This window comes from Montipora capricornis, chromosome 10 (genome assembly GCF_036669925.1).
Source record: "Montipora capricornis isolate CH-2021 chromosome 10, ASM3666992v2, whole genome shotgun sequence".
Lineage (NCBI taxonomy): Eukaryota > Metazoa > Cnidaria > Anthozoa > Scleractinia > Acroporidae > Montipora > Montipora capricornis.
The window spans coordinates 51,185,487-51,204,806 of NC_090892.1; the positions used below are offsets into that span (position 1 = coordinate 51,185,487).

Here is a 19,320-nt window from a genome sequence, read left to right on the forward strand (position 1 = left end):
ATGCCAGGAAACAATGTCACAACAGAGTCAAATGTCTATTTGCACTACTGTGCCTGCTGTACCATCATGCTTCCACAATGTAAGTTATTGCTATCCAGGGTACTGTCGGCTGATGTGTTTGTCTTGCTTTCTTATTTGTAACAATTCAGTCTTCTGAAGAGTTGAGATCATCAGTGCAGGTTCTTTCAGAGAGGGTTTCCTGGTTAGAAAATAATCAAGATGCTTTGATGACACAAGTTGAACAGTGCAACAGGTATAACACAAGAGCTGAATTCACTGATTTAATATTGTTTAATTTCATATTTTCCCCATCACCTTTCCTTCAATTAATGGAAAGATTTGAAAAGTTTAGAGGGTCTAGCCCTACTCCTACCCACTGGATACAGTATACCCAGAAAGACACCCACCCCACCCCAAGCTCCACTTTTCCCTACCCCCTTAAATCCAGTTATCCCTATTCCTTTGATCCACCCAAAGCTTCTCTTCTAGATCAACCTCAGCTTCAAATCACAAGAAAGTGAGATTATAATGTTTTACAGCTTTTCTGAACTAGTGACAGTTGTAAGTTTACGAAAGATGAAAAGAGAAACCTAAGTAAAATTTATGTAAGCTTTGCTAACTAGTTCAAAATGATCTTTCACACAGGGTAATATGTTTCTTTTATTTTTGCAGTGAGATCTCTCGGTTATCGGAGACAGTTGAAGATCTGTCATTCCAAGTGGAACAGCTGACTGTCATTTTGAAACGATCCTCCCTTTATCGTGAAATGTCAGTGACATCTATCCCAGACACATTAAACAGTTCACAAAGTACAAGTCCTGATGACACTGGTGTGACCTATTCCTATGGGCCTAAATCACTGGCCAGGCTCAAGCCTGCGGCAATGGTATCAACGCATCATGATGCCTGGAGTATACCCTGTGTTTTTAAATGTATTGGGACTCTTAGGTATGTAAAGTTCTTGAATTTAAACCACAAATTCCCTGCTTTCCAGTGGAAAAAGAAACCAGAACAATCATCTCAATCTTGTTGGACTGAATTTCTTTTCCAGAATTTTGCAATGTACTTCTCTCTTCAACAACAATGAGTAACTGGCTACCTACCCCAAATACAGAGTGGGGTCATTTAAAAATGTTTTTATGTGTGTTATTGATGGAAAAAAGTAGAAAAGTGTACATAGACTTGAATGAAAGCATTCTTGTTACAGGGTATGGGTTTTTTTTCTGAAAATCAGCATGGCTGTGATGGTCAATTACAGTGTGCCCAGGAAAACTGTAAACACCTAAAATATGTCAGGAATGCCTATTGTTCTTAGGCCAATCATGTTTGAAGACTTCAGGCACCAATACCGCAAACTGAATAATCGTTATAAAGGGTACCAGATGTTGAAAGCAAAGATTGCTTCGGAGCACCAGAGATCAAAGAAAGGACAAAATAATACATGCATGCACTGTTTTGTTTTGTTATGAGTAGTTTCAGAGCTTAAACGACCAGAATTAGCTCAAATTAAATCAATTACCTGAAAATCTAAAGCCGACACAATTTTTGTCGCACAAACAACAGTAAATACTCTGCAGTTAAGCGAGTGGATTTTGGACGCGTGATTGGACAGAAACAACATTCCTGAGATGTTTCAGGTGTTCACGGTTTTCCCGGTCACATTGTAAAAAATATGATTCCATCTTGTACCTGTTGTTTGGGCTCAGGTAGGAGGCAGTCATGGCTCAGTTGGCTGGTGCGCAGCTTTCGGAGTGAGAGGTCCCCAGTTCGATCCTTGGTGACTTAAACATCTGTTTTAACTTCCCTCTGATCTGTGTGGCTATAGCTTTAAATACCCGTAAAATGGAGCACTGACAGAGGGAGGGGGGTAAAGGGCGCACTGTCGGCTTCCATTGATACCAGCCTCGTAGCTGAAGGAACTACCGACATTAAATAAAGTTACTTTACCTTTTACCTTTAGGTTCCTAAAAATAACCTTTTTATTGTATTTTTGTTTCATTTGGTGGGGTGCTCTTACAGTGCGATGCGCCTTACCGTGGCCACCTAACAAAGTTTTTTACAAATTGTCCGCCAATCAGGATGTGCGAATTTGATTGACAGTCATGCCTCCTTGCAAAGTTTGCACAGTTGTAAGTTGAACACCGCTGCATGGGTTGTTGAGTTGACGTATTAACACGTAATTGTCAAATGTGAAAGTTTATTGGGTGGCCACGGTAGGCGCGTTGCACTGTAAATCATCCATTCCACACAGTGTCTCCATTTCGTCTAAATCTCATATATTTTTGAGGCACCAGTATCTCGCATTCCTTGGCGGTGAAACTAGACTAAGTGTCATTTGCAGTGATACTACCTAACAATTATATTATAAATAATAATATTTTTAGAGGTCACCGTGGAAGCATCTGGTCCCTGGTATCAAGGGGTCATCGTCTTTTCAGTGCTGGAGGAGACAGAGTTATCAAAGTCTGGAACATGGAAAATGTGCGCCTTGCAAGATGTACTGAGGTCCTTGAGGGTCACACTGGAGATGTGAGTTGACCAAACATGAACATTACTTTTCATTTAATGTGCAAAATGAGGGTTGTGTTAAATTCTTTGGGGTGGTCAAAAGTATTTTGAGTTGAGGTAGACAATACAAGAGGCTGACCGAAGTCGAAGGCAACCCAAAGGCTCCTTTTTCATTATCTTCTACCATAACTCACGACATCTGTCGCAACTCACGGCAGGGGTGGGCGCCACTCCAATCTCGTTGCATGCACAATTTGTCCCCAGTAATCCTGGTACTCATTTTACCCACCACAAATGGATGGAAAGCTGAGTGAACTTTGGAGCGCACGAGCTGGGATTCTAACCAGGAGGGCTGGAATGCAGTCGGCAAGCGATACCCACAACGCTATGCGCACTCCACTGAAGTAAAATCACCAAAATGATATTTCCTTTTTTATCAGATTCATGCTATGTGTGCGGGAGGTGGCAAACTATACAGTGCTGGGTCAGATCAGGCAATAATATCATGGAACTTAGAAAATCTAACTCTGCACAAAAGAGTTGAGGTGTGTTCAATCAATATGTTATAAAGTGTTGAAACTGATTAACCATATGCCTCCAGAGAGTAACACATACAGATTTTATTCTCACTAACACCAGATAATTTTACGCATCAATGGGAAACCTCTTGGAGGCAAATAGGTTAAGTTCTATACTTATGTACTTAGAGGCATCTTTATAAAAATAGCCCCCAAACCCCTATCCTCTTGATAAAGACAAATCCTGTGGGGATTGTCACCCCCTCCCCCTGATGAAATTACCAGCAGTAAAGAACATAAAATTTTAGAATGAAACAAGCTCTATTTATAGGCCATTTCCAAGTTCTAGTCTGCCTCCTCTTCAAAGCGAGTCTAAGTGCGAAGTTTTTGTGATGTTAATTAGTTCTACTTTACATATCAATGAAAACTACTTTTCATAACAAAAACTTCGCACTTAGACTCGCTTTGAAGATGAGGTAGACATGATCTCGGAAATGGCCTAATTTTTTTTTCTATGAAAGAAATGTGTATTTAAAAAGTGGGTTATATATGAAACATTGAAGTGATCCTTGCTCTTATCTTGACAATGTTCTACCAACTGAGCAATGAAGCCACACAGTTGCGAGAAGATCAGTTTATTGGGCTTGTGTTCCCGTGAAAGGAATGATGAATCATGAAAGAAATGTGTACATGTATGTTTGAAGTGCGGGTTATAGATGAAAGATTGAAGTGATCCTTATCTGGATTGGAGTGCACTTATCTGGCACCGCAGAGGTCGTGGGTTTGAATTCTGTTGAAGCCGCCTGAATTTTTCAGACGTCTATAAGAGAAAATAATTGTTTAGTTTTATTCCTTGAATTGTCCAAATAATCCATGATGAATTCTATCTTTTGTTTTGTTCTGACTTCTTTCAAATCTTGTGATAACTGGATGCAATTTTATTCCTAGCTGTATCTTACTTTATCATTCATCCTTTCTTAGAATGCCCATGATAATGTCATTTGTGCTATCATATACAATGGAAAGTATCTCTTCACTTCTTCGCATTCTTGCATTAAGGTAAGTGGTCATTTGAGCATTCCATTCCATAGGATCCAGGGCTCCTATCCCCCGCTGAACACTGTCTGAAGTTGCTCTGTCGCTGATGGTTAAAAAAGTATTCATTTTTCCTCACTTGTATCATGTCAGAAAGTTTCCTGAGGGGAATTATCAATATTTGTATTTATCCATCTTGCCTAGTATAGATTTTCTCACCTTAGCAGAACAAACCCTTTTAAGTTACAGTCTCCCCTCCCCCCCCCCCCCCCACCTCTGCTCGCTGTTCAAAATCACAATCCTTGTTTTTAGACAAGTTTGTAAACCTCACATAGAAAGTGCTCTTTTTCATCCAAAGGTATGGGATGCATCTACTCTTCAAAAGGTTCATGAGATGCCTAATCTTCATCACTGGGTCAGAGCATTGGCTTTGGACGTGAAAAGAGTGAGTTGTTCTTGCTCAAGTTATCTTTTTCTCTAAGAGATTTTTAAGCAGAATAGGAACTCTGTCACACCTTCTATATTGCCCGAGTGGCTATGGTGACAGGTATTCCCGTGTGAGCCATGGCTCGTCAACATACGCCTCTTCACGGTCAAATACAGCAATCTGTTATACATATATGTGTACAGAGATTAGCTAAAACTAATTAATCATCATAGCATTGGCACTTAAAGGCGCTGAACATTACACTCGGCAATTTTTCTTGCAACTTGTCTCGCAGTTTTGTTGCGACAAAAGTCCTCATATTGCGAAACAAGTTACTTGATGGGTGTTACACTTTACCACGTTTCTTGCAACTTGTCTCGTTTTCGATGATGACATAGGTTAAGGAACGTTTTCATTGGCTGGTGCCTCAAACCGTTGCGACGCAAGTTGCAGGGCAGATGTTACACTGCGCAATGATCGAAAAATTCCTTGCAACGTTGCGTGAAGCGTTGCGGAAAGTGGAAGTCAATTCTACTTTCCGCACACAAATTAACGCACTTCAAGGATGATATATACTCCTCCAGAAAAGTGCGAGGGATTATCATCCAAGTGTTCCTTCAAATTTTTGCATTTCATTTGCACACTGGCGGGTCTGCCCAGCAAGTTCTGACAAAAGGGAACGGACATTTCACGTTAATTCCCCCCCCCCCCCCCCCTTCATGGATGTGGTCCATCAAAATTCCACTGGTAGGAACCTTTTTTCTAAGGCACCGATAAAAAAAGTGAATGGGTAGGAAAGGTTTTTTCAAAGGGTTCCCCCAAAAACCCATGCCCCGGGGTCGGGTCGTACATAGAACGTCCCGAAGCGTCCTAAGACTGTACACCTAGAGGAAAAGAGCGGTAAGAAATAGCAGTACGCGTTTTTTTACCAAATAATAGTATTTTCAATTTAAGGGAAAGATAAATTCTGTTCGATTTCAGATTATGATGAGAAGGTTCAAACTGTTAGTCTGTGACTTTCATGATATTTGGTGGCTCCTAAAGGAGCCGTTGTTTTTTTGTGGTTTACTCAAAGCGAGTTACTTGCTGCTGGTGTACTTGGTCACAGCCTTGGTTCCTTCACTGACAGCGTGTTTAGCCAGTTCACCGGGCAGAAGCAGCCTGATGGCGGTCTGGATCTCGCGGGAGCTGATGGTTGACTTCTTGTTGTAGTGAGCCAAGCGAGAAGCTTCACCAGCGATGCGCTCGAAGATGTCGTTAACGAACGAGTTCATAATGCCCATGGCTTTGCTGGAGATACCAGTGTCAGGGTGAACTTGTTTCAATACCTTGTAGATATAGATGGCATAACTTTCCTTTCTCTTTGCTCGCCTCCTTTTCTTATCTCCCGTTGGCTTGGCCTTTCCAGCCTTCTTTTCGCCCTTCTTTCCTGCAACTTTTGGCGCCATGTTCGTTGATCAGAATGAATGTGTAACATGTTGGTGCAGAGACTTATTTATATCAGAATTCCCTAGTGATCAATTAGCAAACGGATCGAAATCCTCGAGCTTTAATTGGCTGTTTTCCTAAAGGACTAAAGGTCAACTTTCTTTTTGTGCAAACGATATGATCATAAACAACACTTAATATTTCAATGATTTGATTGGTGCGTTTCGATCCTTCTCATATCCTTATGCTCGTATAAATTTCCTTGGCTACTTCTCTTGAATCATTAGTTCGTTCACATTTCCGATCAAAGTTATCCTGTGAAACATGTCTGGTCGCGGAAAAGGCAAAGCAAAGGGCACCAAGTCCAAGAGCCGCTCATCCAGAGCTGGTCTTCAGTTTCCTGTCGGTCGTATCCATCGTCTTCTTCGCAAGGGCAACTATGCCGAACGCGTAGGCGCCGGTGCTCCAGTGTATTTGGCCGCTGTGCTCGAATACTTGAGCGCTGAGATCCTCGAGTTGGCGGGCAACGCTGCTCGTGACAACAAGAAAACTAGAATCATCCCACGTCATCTTCAGCTTGCCGTACGAAATGACGAGGAGCTGAACAAACTGCTTGCTGGTGTTACCATCGCTCAGGGAGGTGTTTTGCCCAACATCCAGGCTGTTCTTCTTCCCAAGAAGACAGAGAAGAAGGCCAAAGCGTAAATTCGTCACCTGAATCAACTTAACAAACGGCTCTTTTAGGAGCCACCAAATTTCATAAAAGTCATGCCCAACACATCTCATGTGAAGCCGCACTGGCTTCATCTTACATTTAATTTCAAACAGCTTGTAAAATTGCAACGCGAAAACAGAAAAGCATTTCGTTTTTAACCGATAGCGCAGCGAACGGCCGGGCCCAATCCCTGATATTATGAATTGATTATTTTGGACTAGAATAGAATGTGATATATCAGCTTAAATAGAATGGAGTATATTCATAATTCCTGAACTAGAAAAAATGATCAGACTAACAATTTCAGTGCTCTGGTCGCTTGATTTCCCGTCTTGCAAGAATTTCCTTATTTTCTCTATCTTTGTAAAAACTAAGCTATAAAAAGGCGCGCAAATCAACGAACGTTCGTTTCATTATCGTGTAATAAGGTTTAATTCATCGTAGACACTCCAGTTTTCAAACATGCCTGATTGGTGCTTCGTTTGTTAACAAAAGCGTGGTAAAAATAAGTTTGTAGTGCAATGCAGGTCACTTTTTCTGGATCTGTCCTGTTTGTAAACGAGCGCAAATCAACGAACAGCAGTTTGAAATAACGGTTCAGCAAATGTCTTTCCAACCGGACGTGCCTCCTTGTGTATAAACACGTGGTGGCAATAAGATTGTATTGAAATGCAAATCGCTGTCTCTTTGAGAAACGCGCTCAAACCAACAAACATCCAAAGGTCAGTTTGCGGCAACGATATAGCATATTTGCATGTAATCTACGACGGTTTGAAAAACGCGCGCAAATCATAAAACATCCAAAGGTCAGTTTGGAGCAAGGATATAGCATATTTGCATGTAACCTACGACGGTTTGAAAAAACGCGCGCAAATTATCAAACCTTGGTCCTAAATATTTAATTTAAGTTCGTGACTACCAAGATGCTACTAACTATGATTGAATTGATATGTAAGCGTTAGCCCTTTGTCAGAATAGACCAAAGACGTTAGAGGTTATGTGGACGACGAGAGCACAAGACGATAATAGTTTCTTTATTTTTCTCTCTAATTCCGGAGCGGTTGGCGCACATTTTACGCGAGAAACGAATTGTATTAAATGATAGGAAAGTCATCGCAGCATTGAAAAATCATGTTTTCCGGTAAAGTTCCTTCTGTGGACAAGTCTCATCTTGTCTCCGAATTTCTTAATTTCTTTCTTACACCGACGCAACACCAAAGATTCTAGAGAAACTGATTCCTAGATTCATCTTTGCTTTTATAGTATGGTTTGAGTTCCAATTAGCACGGGCTTTAAACGCCTGTTGATTAAATTCTGCAGAAACCGTTTCTTCGCGGAAATGAAAGTATCCAGGGGTAGCGTTCTTCTGTGATTTTTGTGTCCGTACCAGCTTATACGACTATCAAAGAAAAGAAAACTGAACTCTTCGACATATTATGTTTCTGGAAATATTAACGCGAGTAAACCGCCGAGTAACTACAAAATACCCGGCGACTATTGTTATCTTGTAGCGGCATCGCTCAATATAACACACAAGGCGACATTCATATGCAAACAAGTAGCGGGTTATTTCATAGTTTAGCTAAACCGCCTTGCGCGTATTTATAAATTATCCCTCTTGGAGGAAACCGACGAAAGAAATGAAATACTAGAGGTTATCAAGAAATGATCGAATGTGATGCCCCCATCCCCCTTCGCACGATTTTAAATATACCTTACAGTAATTACAACAATAACTTTATTGGTCATGACTTTTGTTATACTTGGTGGCTCCTAAAAGAGCCGTTTGTAATGTGAAGAAAGGATCCTTCTAACCGCCAAATCCGTACAGAGTGCGTCCCTGTCGTTTGAGAGCATACACGACATCCATGGCAGTCACGGTCTTGCGCTTGGCGTGCTCGGTGTAAGTAACAGCATCGCGGATAACGTTCTCAAGGAAAACTTTGAGAACACCTCGCGTCTCCTCGTAGATCAGACCAGAGATTCGCTTGACACCACCTCGGCGAGCAAGACGGCGGATGGCTGGTTTGGTGATACCCTGAATGTTATCACGAAGAATCTTTCTGTGACGCTTGGCGCCTCCTTTTCCCAAGCCTTTGCCTCCTTTACCGCGACCAGACATGACGTTTACTTCTCGTTGAAACAACTGAAATGATTACCTTCCAAGCAGTCGATTTACTTTTGTAAGCTAGAGATTGACCTCTCAGAAAACATAAAGCATAAAATTGATTCCTATTGGATGGCAAAGACACAATGAGTTGGGGTTATGGCATCATTAGCATTTCTTTGTATCGTTTTACATTCGAAATACGCTAATTCTGTAGCGAAATATTTCCAACTTGGACTGATAATCATCTTGTTCAAACTCTAAATTAAAGTTGTCTTAAATGTATTTTTTATATTTTTTTTAATATTTGCTCATGGTTTCGTTCGCCAACCGATAACGAGAAAACGCAGGACCTGTACCGGGACCTGTATCACATTGCAGTACACAAAGTTTGAAGCTCTTGTAATTGTCCAATGAAATCTCTTCCTTTTCGACCAATCGGAAAGAATCTCGTGCAGGGTATAAAACCAGCAACTGGACAATGTTGCTCTAATTTTTGAGGTCTGAAAATTGTTGTCAGATATTTCAAATGGCTCGCACAAAGCAAACCGCTCGTAAATCAACTGGAGGAAAAGCTCCACGTAAGCAGCTGGCCACTAAGGCAGCTCGCAAGAGCGCGCCGGCCACCGGTGGAGTCAAGAAACCTCATCGTTACAGGCCCGGTACAGTTGCTCTTCGTGAGATCCGTCGCTACCAGAAATCCACCGAACTGTTGATCCGCAAGCTGCCCTTCCAACGTCTTGTTCGTGAAATCGCTCAGGATTTCAAGACCGACCTGCGTTTCCAGAGCTCTGCTGTGATGGCTCTTCAAGAAGCGAGTGAAGCTTATCTGGTTGGTTTGTTTGAAGACACAAACTTGTGCGCCATCCACGCCAAACGCGTCACCATTATGCCAAAGGACATTCAACTAGCCCGCCGAATTCGCGGAGAACGAGCATAAACTCCATCTTCCTAATACAAACGGCTCCTTTAGGAGCCACCAAATAGACAAAAGCAATGACCAACTCTGTTATCAATCCTCTTCACCCTGTAAGGTTACCCCCTTTCGTTTCTCTTATTGACTTGATTCCGCGTGTTCCCTTGCAATGCAATTCTAATATTTAAGGTTCGTTAACAAAGGCTTCGTATTGGAGAAAGGGAATTCCGGAAAGGTAATAAGTTTTAGACGACGGGGCTTGAAAACTTTAATTTTATAGTGCTCTTCAATTGCGTTCTAAAGGTTGGATTAGAATCACTGTGACAATCAGGTTTTGGCGCAAAAATTATGCAGATTCCAAACGGTGCACACCTTACGGTGGAAAGAAAAGATTTCTCAAAACTTTAAGATCTTCAAACCCAATTATCGACCTTTTCATGCAGTGGCATTGGTGATGTTAAGAAATTTTAGAAACTTGAAACTCAAAGTTAAACAGCATGGGAGCGATTAAAACTGAAAAATGCCCTGTTTATAATTATTCACGCAAGAACGATTTTCAGTGCAATAGTTATGCAGATAGATGACGAAAGTTGATGTAATTTGAACTGCGGAAAGAAGTTAAGATGCTAATCATCGTAGTAAAAAACTTTTCTTGAGCAGTAGCGAAAGGAAAGCCTTAACGGGATCCCGTTATGCAGTTTGTCAAAAGTGTTCCAAACACACGTAAGTCAGGTGTTTTTCGGCGTTATCCTCTAAAACAGCGTTCATTGTAAAAATTATCTGTAATTTTTGAAAACTTGAAACAGCTCCACTTCAATCGATAGTTTTACCTCAGTCTTAAAGAGTGGATTTTTAGGAAAAGCAAAGAGAGGTAGATATTTTTGGCGAAAAGATTGCAAACTTGATTGTCCCTGAATGCGCCACAAATCTCTCCCCTCCATTTAACCTCTTACACTGGGACAGTGTGAGGTCAGTGTTTTATGATTCTTATATCCGAACATCATTCATCTTGTCCCAAAGCACTGAAATTTTAAATGAAACAGGGATGTCACCCTAAATCGACCGAAGTCTTAGGATGTGAGAACCCAACAACCGTCCTTCATCACATTGCGAGTTTGTCCTTGTTGATCGTACAAAAGTGAGTTTGAGCCATTGAAACAACCGTAGAGTATATCATGTTTTCAACTTTAATAAGTATACGCGAGTTCTGCCTTCTTTTGCTTTCGAAATGGTAGTGTTAAAATTTTAACTAGTAAGTGCGTTTTGAAGTCAAGTTTGTTTCTGGAAATTTATCAACTTCACGTCGAAGAAGCACACTGGTTCGATTGCGAACTTACACCTCTAAGAAAAGCGAGGCTGCTAAAAGACAGCTGCGAAGAATCTAAAGAGCCGGCTGCCATAAAGAAAACGTTGAAAAAATCGGCGAAGAAGCCTCCGAAGCCGTCCGCCAAGAAATCTCCGGAAGTGAAGCGTGACTCTGCTTACCTAATTTGAAAACCAAACGTCTCCCTTGGGAGCCATCACTTACTCAACGACGCTGTGTAGATCTGTGTAACGACCCCGTCTTTGTCGAGAAGACTGAAATACTTTTGCTGTCAACTCGGCGAAGTCGTTAAAGTTTTGTAACTTACTCGGCTGTTAGTATTGGATAGTAACGCCACATCTTGGTTCACAAATGGTCGTGACACTTCAGCAGAACAGCTCTAAAACTATGTAATCCTCTTTAAATCCCTTACATTTTGCATTCAGATTTAAGCTGCTTTAAGTTATCCAAAAATCAATATTCAAAGGGTTGAGGGGCTTCGCGGCTGAGTCCTTGGATCCGTTACATAATATCAATTGCAAGGCCCAATAAACACTTATCATTTCTAAACTATCACTGTTTGTCATGAGAAGGGCTTGGGCATATTGCAATGCAGCATGTGTCTGCCGCGGCGTCACTTGAACCCTCGTTACGCTCGGGCGAAAAAGACGCGATTTTGACCACAAATAAACAACATGTCCTCTACAATAAGTTATTTATATATTACATTACAGTTCATGAGACTCTCTTCATTGATGTTCGTGAAAAATCTTGTCGCTCTGATCACATCCTTTTTACAAACCCTCCAGGATAGCAACCTAACCCTAACCCAAAAGAGCACCCAGACCGTTAAAATATTCGATGTTCGCACTCTGCAATGAAGAGCCCGGAATGCCTTACGTAGCGTAACAGTCTGAAAAGATAAAAGCTGGCGTACACCGAGCCTTGTCTTTTTCTTTCTCTTCAGGAAAATCTGTTTAGTGGTTCTCACAATGTTGTTCACATATGGGACGCCACTGGTTCCTTTTGTCTCCGTGGGACAATTGATCATTCTCTTGGCTCTGTGTACTCGATAGCCGCTACCAGACACTTCATAATCGTAGGTAGGGGTTTTCGGTAGCATCACACTCAGACAAAGCGCGGTTAAGACTGGCGGCAAGCCACGGTTGCGTCATGGCTTTCAATCCAGTGAAAGTCTGTTTCAAAATATTTAAAAATTGATTGTTGAAATTGGTCCTCATTTTTGCCACCAAGTTTTGACTATCTTTTAGTCGTGCACTGGAGGTCGAACCATTCGACGATATGATACTAAGAGTAGCATAGGTATAGTTGCTTTGGGTAGCTTGTAGCAAAAATAAATCTACATTGTTCCTCCCCCTTTTCCAACGAAGGGAGTTATTTTAGAAGGAAAAACAACGTTTCTATAACAGCAACGGACGAACGGATCCAATCAGATACATGCAAACACACGCAGGTGACCTAAAGCACGGGCATATGCGAGCGTTCACCACCCCCAGGGGTATAGGGACGAAGAATTTCAAAATGATACGACAAGGTTCGGCTAATCAGAGAACGAAGTAATGCTTAATCAGAGCCATCGCAAGGAGTGATGTCATGCCGTAGTCGATTCTGTGATATGTCGTTGTAGTGTGCAGTTAACACTCTCACCCTTGGCTCTTTTCCACAGGCACATATAACCAGAACATTCACTTGTATGATGTCAACACGTACCAGTCCATCAAGGCCCTTGTAGGTCACATAGGAACGGTGACGGGACTGGCGCCAGCTGTCACAGGAAAATTACTATTCTCGGCTTCCTATGATACAACGGTGCAGGTACATTCTCACAACAGTTCCGTTCAGCAAACAATGATGCTGTGCTGAAACAGTCATAGCCTCCCTTACACCAGGAGTCCACGACGAGGAGCGCACAACCTCATTGTATTTGTGGAGCGGCGTTTTTACGCACACCGAGTTATTTTAACATTGATTTTCCCGCGAAATTAAACCACACCTTTCCAGCTAATTAAAAGTCTTGCATTAGAAATTATTACCCATGGGCCGGGAATGGTCATTCGTGCAAGCCAAAACTTATTTAAGAACTCGTCTAAAATAGCTTGATCTGTGAAAATGCCGTTACATAGACCAGGAGCCTACGAGTAGGAAGCTTCCATTCGTAAAGATAAAAGCCACCAGCACGGGAGTAGATGAGGTTTTTTATAGTTTTAGACTTCCCGCCAAAAATTGGTTGCCATGGTTGCTAGTGCTCGTGCAAATGCGCTGCATATATGAGTTGCCACATTAGCTTTGTTTCCATGCCCGTTTTCGGCTTAATGTTGCTAGTTTACCGCGCCCAATTCGTGAATAATCCTCAGATGAGTCGCTAGAAGAGCTCAAAAATCCATCGGGAGAGTATTCAAGTCCGAAACTATCATTTGTATCACTCTCCTGTTCACTCGGCGCTAGAACTGCACTCGGCATTATGTAATTTTATTTTGTGCATACTAATGAGAGGTCTATCAATGATATACTAAAGCCATTTGATTGGCTGAACGTGCCCCCTTTGTGTTTTTGCATGCGAAGTTTCGTTCCAAAAATATCCCGGTCTACTCCTGTGCTGGGGTACAAACCCAGTAGGGGAGATATAGACTCCTATGAATAGTCTCCAGCCAAGACCTATTATAGGCCCCTGGTTATGGGTTACTCCTTGCACTGGGAGCCCACCAATGTGCTCCTGCTGGCACATATTGTTTTGGCTCGTTACACAATTAGGTGGGAGGGAAAGTGAGGTTGCGTGCCAAAAGGACGCCGTCTGCGAAAGAGACATACAAGAAAAAGAAGTCGAAATTGAAAAAAGGGATTAGATAACATACAAATTCTGTTCCTAATTGCTTGTTTATTTGTAGAAATACAAGGTATTATTGGGCCTGTACTTTACCACTTGTGAATCATGAATTATGTGTCATCAAGACTAAAATGAATTTTTGTTGTTCAAAATTGATCGTATTTAGATGAGGGGATCCTTTGTAATGTCACCGGCGTTAACCAAGGACAATTTCACTGATCTAATCGACTTGTATTCTTGGACACACCTCGCCTTCCCAGGCAACCTTGCTTGTTTTCCTAAAGAGGTGTAGTATCATGTATTAAACGAGAGTTGCGGTGAAATTTTTTTTAGGTATGGAATCTGGACACAATGTTACCCATGCAGACCCTTTCGAGACACGAGGGCAGCGTGAACTGCGTGGTGATCCATAAAGATATGTTACTGTCAGGCTCAGAAGACATGGAGATCAAGGTCTGTTTGATATTTCAACCAAATCTCCTTTTAAATCCTAAAAACAGTAATCCTGTCAAAGCAGACATGTTGCTGTTGTTGTGGGCCGTTATTATTTTGGTATTGTAGTATTTCCTATTTTTTTGGTCTAGATCAATCTCTCTGTTGCTCCGTGTTTTTGTTTCGTCTTGAAAGATATAGAGTTATTCACTAGAGACCTTACGACAGCTGCAAAAAGTGATGATGACGATGAAGATAATATTTTTAAAGTTTCAAGCTTATGTAGCCGAGGACAAGAGCTTTACAAATTGGAAGACAGTAAATTAGATCACACGAATCAAAGCGCATCAAATCAAATCTTGGTATTGAAGAGAGGGGCAGAACACTTAAGTAACCTGATGGAAAAATCTCGAAGCAGAGAAATACATTACACATGCGACGTTGAATCCAATAACCGAACCAGGGCCACTTCGGCAGAATAAGAGTGCTGTCACCGCTAGGCCATCCATGGCCCTCACAGCAGTCAAGAGCTCATCAAGAGCTCCAGCGACAGTATGAAAATGGCGCTCTTTTACATCCGCGTCGTGGGCAGTGACGCTACAAACATCTGCGCGAAGGAAGACTTGTGCTAAACCCCTCCCTATCCCCCCCCCCCCCCCCCATCCCCGCATAAGAAACTTAGACTACTAAAAAGCTATTAGAAGGAACCAAAACAAATCTCAACGTTGCCATAGTTGGCTGGCTATGAAACAAGATCAATCATATTTTCTCTTCTGCACGTCCATCGCATAGTAGCCGAAAACATACATCATTTTCATAGAACCTTTAGTTAGGTATTCCCTTGCTCAGTCTACAATATAATGAAAGGTATGTCATGGCCAGTCTTAACTCTTTCTTATTGTCAAATCACATTTCACAAATTGGGATATTTTGCTTTACATTCTATCGTCATAAGAACGAAGAAGTTAGCCAAGGAATTTATGACTGTTATACCGTGTTTTTGTTTTCTGTAGGTTTTCAAGTACTTCAAGGCGGAGTGAGGTCAGCCCCTGTATTCGGGCCATGCCAGAGTACTTAAAAATTTCGCTGCTTGATCGGCGGAAGTCGAAGAGACCGGCAGCCACTTCCGTTCATTGTAAATTTTAGCACTTTAGATACTGACAGGTTCAGCTCGGAGTGAACGTAATCGTGTACATTAGGATTTTTTTAAGATGCGAACCAAGCGGCCATTCCTTTCTGTGACAGGCGGTTCTTTTTTACATTGTACAAAGAGCTAGGAATATTTTTTTCCGTGTATATTGCGCAATGCTCGCCTGAGGCGGTTTTAAATTAAGTAGCTACGTAAGAAATTACTTTGGCCAACCTTGGCCAACCTTGGCCAACCTCAGGAGGCGCAGGCAGTCGAATGAGCAAATCATAATGCTTGCCAAATACGTGCAGCCGTCCCCAAGCGCGGGAAAATACGCGTGAGAAAGTGCCATCGTGTTTGCTTTTGCATTAATTTACAGGTAATTGGCCGACAATCAATCTAGCACTGCGACAGTGCTAGATTCCAGCTTGTTAAGCCAATGACAAGATGTAGTAACTCGAAACAAATAGTCACTTTCTTCACTCAATTGAAAATCTACTATCATAGTTTTCCCACTCGATTTAGGTGAGTACAACTTACTGCGGGTAGTACTACTGTACCAAGGGACCACTGCAGTGAGAAAACAAACTTAATTTTATTTTATTTTTGTGAACAAAATTAATGTAAAGTACGAAGGTATTCCTGATAATGACTGTTTTGCAATGACCATTATTTAAAAGAATAGAATGCTACTCGTTGAGTGCCTCTGAAAAACAGCCGTTACAGTTACTTTCGTAAAGAAAGAAATTTTAATTTGTGCAAAAAAAGTTTTTCTTTAATGCTGGGCATTTAGGGTAGTCTCTTTCGCACCTGTCGTTTGGGGTCGTCACGCAACGCGTCTCCTCGCATTGCATGACGCCCAAAATTTCGCCGGGGCTGCGTAGCAGACTTCTTTTTCTGCAATAACTGTATTTCAGTGAAATATTTGACACAGTTCTACCAAGCAACACATGGGCATTTTGTCTGAGCATGCGCGAATGGAATCGAATTATTCGAGTTCGGCGCCATTGTTATTTTGAACGCGCTGCCCGCGGGTTTTTAAACGGGCGATCTACACTTTGAAAAATATTTTGTCGAGAGAGATGAAAGATTGCAACAAAATTACACACTTTTCTATCACTATGGATATTCTTCGAGTTTTTTGGGCGTTCGGATGAGAATATTTTAATGATCAAATTGCGAACAAAACGAGATAAAGGCCCAAAGAAGTGGAGTTTGGCATTTGATTTACCGAAGTTCAAGATGTTCACACGAGAAGGCAAATGATGCAGGTTAGTTTGAAGATGTTGAAGCTTTATTATAATGAATCATAGGGCTGCATATTGACACGATCCTCAGATACACCACCCTTTATGAGATGGAAATTTTTAATTTGAGCTGATTTTGCTTCAACTTTGAAGTAAGTTTTCATCATAATTCCGCCGGCCCCCAAGCTTAAAATTACTTCAAATAACATTGTGTCTTCTTCCTCTTTGCAGCCGCTAGGGACTCCAGGCTTTAAAAAATGCGCTGTTTGAAGGATTACGATGTTATTACAACAGCTTTTGGCAAATTTTTATTTGGAAAGTTTTGATAGATTTTCCAAGTCGTGGATCACAAAAGTCTTCTGTCTTGCTGCTCTCCAAGTCTGTTGTGCAGAGCATATAGTTGTCCATTTTTAACAAGGTTGTAGTGTCATTTCAATACACGATGACTTTTGCAATGTTTTTTCCTGTGCTTCAGTAGGTATTTTTGTAATTGCTTTTTTCGTCTCCTAGAGCTAACTTAAGTCAAAAGTTCGGTTAAACTACCCTTTTTCGCCGGCCCCCAAGTCCAAGAACACTTTTAGTGCATTGTTTGTTTATTTGTCCTCCGCTTCATCTGGTTTATTTATTCCGAAAAAATGCGTGCTCTTTTTTGTAGCAAGGCAAACTACTACCGTTTACTGTCGAAGATTGCACATTTGGAGCTTGTCCATGTAGTTTTCGAACCGGATGGCGTAAGCTCTGTTATCGTGTTTATTTCATTAGCATGCTGCTAGCATTAAAAGCTCGTCGGTTTTTTTTTCTCCGTGCAGCAATTGAATTTACCTCAGCAAGTGTTCTTAGACGAGCGATTTAAGAAATAAGTGAGAATGCTCATTCAAAAAGATTTGGTTGTAATTCTGGAGACGAGCTCTGTAGGGCAGAACATACATTTCGCTTTTAGTGTGTATCCCTTAGCCTGTAGAGGAATGCCAATCACGATTTCGTTAGATGTATGTGTTAGTTATACATTTGTACAAAAAAAATGTTAGGAAATACCTTTTACTTGCCAAAATCCCGTTGTACCGTCTAGAATAAGTGAAACATGCACTTGATTATCTTCAAGACCTGTCACTATATTTTGATCATCTTCTCAACAATCATTATTCACAAATAATATGTTACACATCAGATTTGTCATGTACTGGCTCTTCCAACAAATTATCCATATACTGTAGTATAAAAATCAATAAATGTTCACCACAATTCACGGGTAAAGGAAGATACAAAATTATGTTGAAAACTAGATGAACAATAATACTTTCAAATTTGCAATGAGAGTAAGCAAGGGAGTTCATCTACATATTACCTTGAATGTTATTTGTACCCAAAAAATGTTGAATTAATTCGGGGTACAGTGTAGCAAATCTTTATGAGCATTTACAATGTATGTAAAAACCAAGATAGTGTGAGGAAGAGGGAGAGAATGGTTTACTTAAGTTGAAAGAAATGAAACCCTATATTATTGATGTTTACTTCAGACCTAAAATGGCCATGTTTGATCCTTGCAGTTGTGCCCCCCACTCATGCATAACCATTCCTGCAAGATATCTGATGAAGTTACTGATGTTTCCAGAAGAGCTGATTGCAATAAGGCCACCTTGTAGCCCATGCTTGTGGCTTTCAAAGAGGCTAATGGTTGTATGCATTAGAAGCTTGTCTCTTTGTGCTTTGTAGTGACATCTGTTCAGACATGTATTCTGAGCCATGATCAGAAGTACTCTGCAAATTATTATTTAGTTTTAAGGTTAGGCTGTTAATTGAAAGGACAAGGGGAATGTAGTTACCTAGAAGAATGAAAAGAGTTCCATATTGCATGTCTTGAAGAATTTACTCTTCACAGTTTCTCGAAAAGTGTCCAGCATCCATAAACAAGTTCTAGTATAAACATAATTCTCCATGTCTTAGGTTTATCAGTAAGCTTGCTTTGGAAAAAGTGTTTCATGTAATATATCAAACACGAGAAGGAGTGTTTCATCGGATATTCAAACTCCGAGAAGCGAGTTGAAAAACGAGGCCAAAGGCCGAGTTTTTTAACCGATTTCGAGGTGTTTGGATATCCGACGAAACACTCTTTCGAGTGTTTGATATTGCTTCTCAAAGGAATCAGTATTTTAAGAGATATTTGGGATCAAAGTTGGCGAAATTTTATGCTAATTAAGACTCCGTATCCAAACTTCCTTCACGGTGATGATTTCTTGTTTTTGGCTTATGAATTATTAATGCATTTGAGAAGTACGGAATTAAAAGTTAGGATCAAAAGAACTGACAGCGTATTCTCTGCTGTTTAGAGACATGGGCAGTGGCTCAACAATTGGAGCAATGGACAGAAGTGATGGCTGAGAGGTCAAGTTTTGTGGAAAGGTGTTACCTTGAGAACCAGTTGTGAATGAAGATAAACGGGCAGATTGGTTATGTGAAACAGCCATATTTGAAGCTCTTGAAGTTCTGGATTATGATTGGAATCTTAAACTTTCATACATAATTAATTTGTTTGCAGTAAAATTAACAGATGTGCTGAATTCATGAGGCTCATACAAATGGGATTCTTTGTTGCTTATAAATTCAATGTATAGTTAAGATTTCACTAGTTGGAGTCACATCCTACATAATAAAGTGTTGCATGTCATAGTCTCAGTAAGGTGACCAGCAAGTTGATATGAAGAAAAACACT

The 19,320-nt window shown here is 40.9% G+C and overlaps 3 protein-coding genes across 3 annotated transcripts in view; 2 read left to right on the top strand and 1 right to left on the bottom strand.

Annotated features, from left to right (window-relative positions):
• Positions 1-16,077, top strand: part of LOC138018848 (E3 ubiquitin-protein ligase TRAF7-like) — a 19,154-nt gene extending 3,077 nt beyond the window's left edge. The window contains exons 3-12 of the mRNA XM_068865527.1: positions 150-253; positions 673-948; positions 2,385-2,529; positions 2,949-3,053; positions 4,008-4,085; positions 4,420-4,506; positions 11,925-12,060; positions 12,645-12,793; positions 14,136-14,255; positions 15,248-16,077. Of these exons, the coding sequence (XP_068721628.1) occupies positions 150-253; positions 673-948; positions 2,385-2,529; positions 2,949-3,053; positions 4,008-4,085; positions 4,420-4,506; positions 11,925-12,060; positions 12,645-12,793; positions 14,136-14,255; positions 15,248-15,274 (1,227 nt within the window). The 3' untranslated portion in view covers positions 15,275-16,077. The remainder of the gene's footprint in view (positions 1-149; positions 254-672; positions 949-2,384; positions 2,530-2,948; positions 3,054-4,007; positions 4,086-4,419; positions 4,507-11,924; positions 12,061-12,644; positions 12,794-14,135; positions 14,256-15,247) is intronic.
• LOC138018856 (late histone H2B.L3-like) lies at positions 5,229-5,963 on the bottom strand. The gene has a single exon (XM_068865540.1). The coding sequence runs from the start codon at positions 5,934-5,936 to the stop codon at positions 5,568-5,570; it is 369 nt and encodes a 122-aa protein (XP_068721641.1). The 5' UTR covers positions 5,937-5,963; the 3' UTR covers positions 5,229-5,567.
• Positions 9,106-11,913, top strand: LOC138018857 (histone H3). The gene has a single exon (XM_068865541.1). The coding sequence runs from the start codon at positions 9,268-9,270 to the stop codon at positions 9,676-9,678; it is 411 nt and encodes a 136-aa protein (XP_068721642.1). The 5' UTR covers positions 9,106-9,267; the 3' UTR covers positions 9,679-11,913.
• Positions 16,078-19,320: the final 3,243 nt, after the last annotated feature.

Coding starts and splice junctions, on each gene's coding strand:
- LOC138018856 (XM_068865540.1), bottom strand. CDS start 5,936: ATGGCGCCAAAAGTTGCAGGAAAGAAGGGCGAAAAGAAGGCTGGAAAG.
- LOC138018857 (XM_068865541.1), top strand. CDS start 9,268: ATGGCTCGCACAAAGCAAACCGCTCGTAAATCAACTGGAGGAAAAGCT.